General features: G+C 39.1%; 1 protein-coding gene across 2 annotated transcripts in view; it reads right to left on the bottom strand.

The window, feature by feature from the left end:
* Nucleotides 1–6,698: 6,698 nt before the first annotated feature.
* The window catches only part of sh3d21 (SH3 domain containing 21), a 42,265-nt gene continuing 39,232 nt past the window's right edge, over nucleotides 6,699–9,731 (bottom strand). For both annotated transcript variants that reach the window (XM_061915123.1, XM_061915124.1), the window contains exons 16-17: nucleotides 7,139–7,202; nucleotides 6,699–7,052 (exon numbers count right to left, since the gene is read on the bottom strand). In XM_061915123.1, the coding sequence (XP_061771107.1) occupies nucleotides 7,020–7,052; nucleotides 7,139–7,202 (97 nt within the window). In that variant the 3' untranslated portion in view covers nucleotides 6,699–7,019. The remainder of the gene's footprint in view (nucleotides 7,053–7,138; nucleotides 7,203–9,731) is intronic.

Here is a 9,731-nt window from a genome sequence, read left to right as displayed (position 1 = left end):
GACTACCTCTTGAAGCTCATGGAGAGAATGCCAAGAGTGTGCAAAGCAGTAATCAGAACAACGGGTGGTTATTTTGAAGGAACTAGAATACAAAACATGCTTTTAGTTATTTCACCTTTTTTGGTTAAGTACATAACTCCACGTGTTCATTCATAGTTTTGATGTGACAATCTACAATGTAAATAGTCATGAAAATAAAGAAAACACATTGAATGAGGTGTGTTCTAACTTTTGGCCTGTACTGTACATTTAATCATGACAACATGACTGTAAATTGTTCGTTGCTTCTCTCGGACTGCTTTTGTATATGTGTACGCGCTCCATGCGCGTACGTGTAAATGAGACAGTGTAAGTAACCGCCGTAAATACCAACCATTTTTCTAGGCCGGCAAAATGTTTTCTTTAGGGCTGGGCAACGATTAAAAATGTTAATCAAAGTTAATCGTACTATTTTTCTGATTAATTGCCATTAACTGCATTGTGTACGCAAAGCCCAATAATGAATTCAAAAGTAGTGTGTAGTGCACCTTTATTGGAATATTCTCCCACATGAACAAAAGCGCCAAAACATTTGTTGTGCAAACACAATTTAAATCAGTCCTTGTTAAACAGTAGCAGTTAAATAGCATATTTTACGAAAATCAACTCAAAAAATGTAAATACAAACATTTAAGCTTATTGCCACTGCCAGGGTATTTAAGTTATCCTGTTTGTTATGGAAAATAAATATAATCTACATACAAATCTCTGAGCCACAATCACAACATCTGAACAGGCAATTTCTGAGGTAACAGAAACATTTTTTTTATCAGGGATCTTATGTTTAAAAAACCTATATTATAGGTAGTGGGCTGTTTTAGGAAATTTTTGATCAAATTATCCGTAGTAGCAATATTAATAATGTTGTGTTTATTCTGCGTAGTGCACTTAAAATAATTATGACCATATCTAGGAATTGATATGATGGGAATTTTCCGATTGTTTGCTTGGTGCTTTGATAAACTGAACGCATCATATACATGGTACTATATTGTGATGTTATGAGCCAGGGAAAAAAAGAAAGACCTTACCCAGCATGCAACAGGAGTGACGAGCATGCGCGGTAGCCCGGTATAGGTTGTGTCGCCATGACGGCATCTTGTATGTTGTGATATGCACGCTCTGAAAGCAAACGTTAAGAACTCAGCCAACACTCCTCGTCTGCATTATTCATAAATAGACAGACAACACATATACTCCGCTGCTTCACAGGCCGCTGGATGTAGCCGGCAAAGTATTCCCATGCTAGCTAGCCAGTCCAAAACGGCCCGATCTGTCCACATTCAGAATTGTCTGGCGGTCGTAAGTGATCCCGGAGTGACCACGCTGTAATACAGCCATGAAATTTTGCAGAATTGTCCGGTATTTTTGCCAAATGTTCCATCTTTACCAAGAGCCCCTCGACGCCGAAGTACATCCGGGAGATGCCATCTTGTTAAGAAAAGGCGTTAACAAAATAAAAGCATGTAAACAACATACGCAAATGTGCGATAAAATAATTGTCGGCGTTAATAGATTGATGAGTTAACTCGTAATTAACGCATTGATTTGCCCACCCCTAGTTTTCTTACAAAAACATAGTAATTGTGAAAAATGTATATATCGATGTCTTCTGTGAAACCACTAATAGTAAGCTAGCAGGTGGTGTTCTTGTCACATCGTCTATGTTTTTGCTTTGAGAAATGTCAGTGTGAGCAACTCACAGCTTCCACAAACTAATCCTTTGCAGACCTATGCAAAAAGCAGGTTAGATAATGTGCCCGGGGCCCAGATGTGGCCCGCCACTTCATTTTATATGGCCCTTGAAAGCCTGAAAATAATATGTATCAAACTTGTCCTACTAAATATATTCTTTCTATTTTGGGAGAAAAAAAAAGTACCCCAATGAATCGCTCATTTTGTTAACTTAAAAATTGACTAATTATGCAAAAATATATTATCAAACATTCAAACCATTGTTTTGAATAGATATAAATGCTAGTACTGATTTCAAAGAAAGTTATCCATCAAATTGTCCTATGTAAATGTAGCAACAGATTCAATGGTAATATTGTGAGATTTACTGTGGTTTTTACAGCATTTTTCTCTAAATGAAAAAAGACTGTACTTTTTTTACTGTGATAAACTATGGTGCCATTTTGGCATTTACAGTAATACACTGAAAAATCTGCACTTGTTGATTTGGGGGGAAAAGTAAAACAAACTGTGAGCTCAGATGCAACAATTTTACTGTAAAAATAATTTTTTAAATATTTACAGTAAAAAAACAAATGTGAATTTTACAATAAAGTTCTGGCAAATGATCTGCCTTTGTTAATCATGAAAACAGCAGTACTGTTTTTTAGGGGTGTAACGGTACACAAAACATTCGGTTTGGTATGTACCTTGGTTTAGAGGTCGCGGATCGGTTCATTTTCGGTACAGTAAGAAAACAACAAAATATACATTTTTGGGTTATTTATTTACCAAATTTGTAAACAATGGCTTTAGCCTTTTACCATTGGGAACACTATAATAATTCTGCCCACGTTAATCCACATTAAACTGCCTCAAGTTGTGGTTTAGATTAAATAAAATGACAAAACTTTTTCTTCTACATATAAAAAGTGCAACATTAAACAGTTTAAGACCACTCATCATGTTTAATTTATTACAGCATTTGGGAAGCCTGTAGTTGATTTTTATTTTGTAAATGTTATATTTTTATCAACATGTGATAGCAGGGACCCTGCCATTCAAAACTAGGCTGCTACCGTACTAATGATTAATGTAACTATAGCTGAAAAAATAGTACTATAGCAATAAGAGAGACTATTTATCCCTGAACATCATGGAGTTCATGTAGGCTTTATGATGCAGTTACATTATTATATCAACTATCAGACTATTCATTTAATATAATGTCCTTTTTTGCTGCTTCAACACAGAAAAAGATAAAGTGAAATAACAGACAGGGCTTGGCTGTCTGTAAGACACACACACACACACACACACACACACACACACACACACACACACACACACACACACACCACAAAATGAGCTAACGTTACGCTAAAAGCTAATCAACCTCCACCTCAAGCCAGGACTGCGAGCGAGCTGAGCTGCAGTTTTAAGTTTCTAGAAGTATTAGCATAGTGATGTTAGTAGAAGTTGACTGGGAAGTGTTTATTATCATTTGGGGAGAGTGCGCTGCCTTATGCTCACCTGCTACACACCAATCTGCTCGACGTTGAAGCATCGCCATGCGCTCTGAATACGCACTGCTAGTTGGCTGTTACCGCTCTGTATGTAACCAATTAGATCAAGGGTGCCCATTACGTCGATCGCGATCGACTGGTCGATCTCGGAGGGTGTGTCAGTCGATCTCAAGCCAGGCATTAAAAAATATACATAAAAATGAGCAATCATCAATCATACCAAGACTTCACTTTCGTCAGTTGTTTGACATTCTCGGCACCCGAGGATCTTGTGAGATGACGCTGGCTGCTGCGAGTTCATATTTAAGAAAAAAATCACTAACAGGGCGGACGCAGAGAAACACATTTTTTATCTAGAGACTCCGTACCTACTGTCAAAACTCTAAAGACTGACTGCACAGTTCCTGTCTTCACCATAAAAGACCTGTTTCATCCTGCCTGTGCTAACAAAATAAGAGTCTCAGAAAGCTAGCGTGCACAAGCTAGCAAGCTACGGAGTTTGATGCCAATGTATTTCTCCCCCGCCCTCAGCGACCGCTTTCTCACTTGCTTGCCCACCCGCACACTCACTGACGTCACTCACCTGCTGCCAGACATTAAAGGGCCACACACATATGCTACTCTCATAACAAAGTGTTTAAAAACGAGTATGCAAGTTGGACAAATGAGATGCCAAATCCAACCACTTTCATGTGGTATTGGACAGAAAGGAGGACTTTTTTTTTCCTCCATTTGAAAATGCGGACGTTATCAGCACCACTGTCTAATTCCAATCAATGCAAGTCATCGGAATCAACTTATATTTTTGTCTTCATGAAAGAAAGGAATCTATGTGTGTTAAACATGCTTGTATTATCATTAAACACCATTAACTTGTTAACAAAAATGTCTCTTTCATAAATAAATAAATATAAATTATAAATAGGAATGAGGTAGATCTCCTCGACTTGGTCAATTGAAAAGTAGCTTGCCTGCAGAAAAAGTGTGAGCGCCCCTGAATTAGATGGTTGTGTGGGTGGGACAATGCTGGGTGCTGAGACAGATGCAGAAAGCAGAGCAGCTTGTTAAGACTTTAGCTTAGAAACTCGTTCGGTACACCTATGAACCATACTGAAACGGTTCAATACAAATACACGTACCATTACACCCCTATTGTTTTTCCATTTACAGTAATATACACTACATTTTAAGGTGAAATAATTGCAGTTTACGGTATTTTTTTTACATTTTAGTTAAAAAATTTAATAAAATGCATAAAAAAATGTGTAATAATTAGGGGTGTAACGGTACGTGTATTTGTATTGAACCATTTCGGTACGGGGGTTTCGGTTCGGTGCGGAGGCGTACCGAACGAGTTTTCACACGGACATATTAAGTAGCGTAAACAATTCTCAAAAGGCCGGACATTTGAAGCATTTAAGAAACTCTGCCCTGACAGCCCCGCAAAAGAGGACATGTCCGGTGAGAAGAAGAGGTATAGTCAGTCTATCCTAGCCCGGTCACTGCCAGCATGCTAGCAAAAGAGGACATGTCCGGTGATAGCAGCGATCAGGTTAGGATAGACTGACCATACTTCCTCTTTTCACCGGACATGTCCTCTTTTGCCCGGAAACCGGGCGGAGTTTCTTAAATGCCTCAAATGTCCGGCATTTTTAGTTATAGTTGCATGTATTAACAATGTACGTTCAGGGTCAAGAAGGGGTTTAAAACAAAGTAAAGGTGCAGCAGCAGCATTGGTGAGGGAGGGGCAGAGAGCGAGAGAGTTATGATAAACACGCATGCGTCTCCAGGCTCTGCTTTTTATCCATGTATTTACCAGATTGAATTTTTTATTATCTATAGCAGGGGTGTCAAAAGTGTGCCGGAGACCATTTGCGGCCCACTGCCAATGTATTCTAAAAATACTATTTAAATAAACAAAAACATAACAAAAGTGGAAATAAAAAAGCTTGAAAGTTAAATGTAATTTAGAAAAAGTTGCAATGTTGACTAATAAAACAAAACTGTTTTTTTTTTCTTTCAAACTGTCATTGCTCAAAACATATAATATTGAATAAAAATCAATGTTATTAAGAATTATTGACCTATCCAATGTTCCCATTACTTCACATCAAATATTACACTTACAAATATATTTTTGGTGGAAGATTTTGCAAATTTAGTTAATAACCCAAAAAATTATATTTCGGGTACTCCGGCTTCCTCCCACTTCCAAAGACATGCACCTGGGGATAGGTTGATTGGCAACACTAAATTGGGCCTAGTGTGTGAATGTTGTCTATCTGTGTTGGCCCTGCGATGAGGTGGCGACTTGTACAGGGTGTACCCCGCCTTCCGCCCGATTGTAGCTGAGATAGGCGCCAGCGCCCCCCGCAACCCCGAAAGGGAATAAGCGGTAGAAAATGGATGGATGTTTTCTTACTGTACCGAAAAAGAACCGAACCGTGACCTCTAAACCGAGGTATGTACCGAACCAAAATTTTTGTGTACCGTTACACCCCTAGTAATAATAGTATTCACTGTTAGAAGTGGCCCTCTGGGGCCAAATATAACTGTGTGGCCCTCAGCGAAAACGACTTTGAAACCTCTGATCCAGACCATATGAAGGTGTGTTAAACGTAGATTAAAATCATCATAGGTTCCTCTTGAAGGTTAACATCCATACTTTTGGAATGTGGGAGAAAGCCATCGTAGCCAGAGAACATGCAAAGTCCACTCAAAAATATACATTTCAGCATGTTAGAGCACAGAGTACTGTGTTGCACAATCTAATGTAGAAACCTTATTTCTCAAAATATAGTTTGCTGCAGGCCAATAAAAATACCAGTTGCATACCACAGATGACCCCCCCGACTGGGAATGGACCTTAGAGGTTCTACTGTATATGCTAATAAAATACATTGATACAACTCTAAAAATATACGCTGGCTGGGAAAGAAGTATTTAAACACATAGTATGTGGTGTTCTACTTAGTGGTTCTCTAGTGGCTTATACATACTGTACAGTTAAATCCCACTTTTTTCCTCTTTGTGAGCCAAATGTCCCCCAAAGCGAGCCCTGAAGTCAATTCCCATGGAGTCACACACATGAATCTGTGACAAGCTGCCCTTTGTCATTATTGCTTTTAAATGTTGAACTCTGCACTCCGACATTCGCTTTTTTCCGAAAAGAGTTCAGATTTATTGGACGACCCAAAACCCCCTCTACTCCCTTTGCTCTCAGATTAAACATGCTCCCAAATACCACGGTTGTTTTTAAAAATAGCTCATTCCCATGGCCTTTGATTAGTACGGGACCTCTTCCAGATGTTTGCCAGATGTGCTCCAAGGTGGGCAACACTCACATCAGCAACAATGCAATGAACTGAAGTCACCCTGGTTGACCCCCGCATGCTGCAGAGGTGGACACAACAATGTCTCCTATGCCTGCTTGAGCTTACCTCCATGAATGCATCAGGCTCAAAAAACTAATCTTTAATAGCAACATGGCGCCCCCAGGTGGATTTTAGTAGTACAACAGTCTTGCATAGAAAAAAAAAAACATCAGCTGATAATTGATCATACCCTTGATCAACAGACATGACACTATCTTTACATATGATACATAATATTCTGCTGAGACGTTCAGAAGACTAAATGACTAGATGAATATAAAAAATAATAATCTTCCGTCCTTATCCGGCATTCACAACATATACATTTTTAATTCTTAGAAGTCCTTTTAAATGTAGCCCTTGTCTTTGTGCCAGCAGAATAAGAGCTTGTTTCAATGTTGCAGTTCTAGTGTTTCCCTCCCAACACTCGCACTTCTTCCTGCATGGAAAACACAAACATCTTTAGTATTCTTTTAGTCCAGGATTATTGTGGGATTCTTGCAAAACACACAAAGTTTCACTGACCTGCAGTGCCAGTCGTTTGTTTCTCTCTTCCTTCAGTTCTTCTTTCACTTGCTCTATGTCACGCCTAATCAATGATATAAATAAAAGAGCTTTTAGGAAATATATTCAGTCGCGATCAAAAGTTCATACACTTGTAAAGAACGTAATGCCATGGCTGTCTTGAGTTTCCGATAATTTCTACAACTCTTACTTTTTTGTGATGTAGTGATTGGAGCACACACTTGTTGGTCACAAAACATTCATGAAGTTTGCTTCTTTTATGAATTTATTATGGGTCTACTGAAAATGTGAGCAAATCTGCTGGGTCAAAAGTATACATACAGCAATGTTAATATTTGCTTACATGTCCCTTGGCAAGTTTCACTACAATAAGGCGCTTTTGGTAGCCATCCACAAGCTTCTGCTTGAATTATTGACCACTCCTCTTGACAAAATTGGTGCAGTTCAGCTACATTTATTGGTTTTCTGACACTATTGTGAGCAAAACTGTGGTGCTGAATTCCCCCCAGTGATCAATAAAGTACTTTCTATTGTATTGTATTCTATTCTCCATGCAGTACCAGAAAGATATAAATAACACAAAAATGGCTACAGAAACCACAACGACCAACACCAAAGTGCAGCAGCACAGTAGGCCAAAGTATTCATCAAACAACAAATAATGAATTTAACTTAATATACAAACCCGTTGCCAAACGAGGTGGGAAATTGTGTTACAATGATTTGCAAATCCTTTTCAACCCATATTCAATTGATTGCACTGCAAAGACAAGATATTTGATGTTCAAACTCAAACTTAATTTTTTTTTTGGGGAAAATAATAATTAACTTAGAATTTCATGGCTGCAACAGGTGCCAAAGTAGTTGGGAAAGGGCATGTTCACCACTGTGTTACATCACCTTTTCTTTTAACAACGCTCAATAAACGTTTGGGAACTGAGGAAACTAATTGTTGAAGCTTTGAAAGTGAAATTCTTTCCCATTCTTGTTTTATGTAGAGCTTCAGTCGTTTAACAGTCCGGGGTCTCCGCTGTCGTATTTTACGCTTCATAATGCGCCACACATTTTCCATGGGAGACAGGTCTGGATTGCAGGCGGGCCAGGAAAGTACCCGCACTCTTTTTTTTTTACGATGCCATGCTGTTGTAACACGTGCTGAATGTGGTTTGGCCTTGTCTTGCTAAAATAAGCAGGGGCGTTCATTAAAAAGGCGGCGCTTAGATGGCAGCATATCTTGTTCCAAAACTTGTATGTACCTTTCAGCATTAATGGTGCCTTGGGTACTAATGCACCCCCATACCATCACCCATGCTGGCTTTTGAACTTTGCGTCGATAACAGTCTGAATGGTTCGCTTCCCCTTTGGTCCAGATGACAAGATGTCGAATATTTCCAAAAACAATCTGAAATGTGGACTCGTCAGACTACAGAACACTTTTCCACTTTGCATCAGTCCATCTTAGATGATCTCGAGCCCAGCGAAGCCGGCGGCGTTTCTGTATGTTGTTGATAAATGGCTTTCGCTTTGCATAGTAGAGCTTTAACTTGCACCTACAGATGTAGCGACGAACTGTATTTAGTGACAGTGGTGTTCTTGAATACATGTGGTGATATCCTTTAGAGATTGATGTCGGTTTTTGATACAGTGGCGTCTGAGGGATCGAAGGTCACGGTCATTAAATGTTGGTTTCCGGCCGTGCCGCTTACGTGGAGTGATTTCTCCAGATTCTCTGAACATTTTGATGATATTGACTGCAGATGTTGAAATCCCTACATTTCTTGCTATTGCACTTTGAGAAATGTTGTTCTTAAAATGTTTGACTATTTGCTCACGCAGTTGTGGACAAAGGGGTGTACCTCGCCCCATCCTTTCTTGTAAAAGACTGAGCATTTTTTGGGACGCTGTTTTATAGCCAATCATGGCAGCCACCTGTTCCCAATTAGCCTGCACACCTGTGGGATGTTCCAAATAAATGTTTGATGAGCCTTCCTCAACTTTATCAGTATTTATTGCCACCTTTTCCAACTTCTTTGTCACGTGTTGCTGGCATCAAATTCTAAACTTAAAAAAAAAAGTTTATCAGTTTGAACATCAAATATGTTGTCTTTGTAGCATATTCTACTGAATATGGGTTGAAAAAGATTTGCAAATCATTGTATTTCGTTTATATTTACATCTACATCCCAACTCATATGGAAACGGGGTTTGTATGCAGGACTACCGAAGTATGAATAACACAAAAACTGGCTTACAACATTAAGTCTTCAGAGGCAAAACATCCCATTATGTCATTCCCCTATAAAGTAAAGTGTTTGCTGGGCCATGCATTCAATGCCGGCCGCTAAGTGCCAAAAGGGTGGAATTTCACAAGCGTGGAGAAAGAGAAATACACGTTGCGAGCGCAAAATGATGGTTTTAAGTGCGGGATTTTAGTATGCGAACATCCATGGTCACAGTTGGTAGTTTACATCAACCGCAAGCATCATTGTTGATTGACGTTATTGAAGGGGCTGTTTGCAACCTTAGAGGACACTAACTTTTCTATGTATTTTAGGCATTATGTCCCGCTCTCTTACGCCTTTTAGTCTGTAAT

The sequence above is a fragment of the Nerophis ophidion genome, linkage group LG11, assembly GCF_033978795.1.
Source record: "Nerophis ophidion isolate RoL-2023_Sa linkage group LG11, RoL_Noph_v1.0, whole genome shotgun sequence".
NCBI classification, from domain to species: domain Eukaryota; kingdom Metazoa; phylum Chordata; class Actinopteri; order Syngnathiformes; family Syngnathidae; genus Nerophis; species Nerophis ophidion.
The sequence above is the reverse complement of the archived record's forward strand: the minus strand, read 5'-3'. Positions and strand labels throughout refer to the sequence as shown.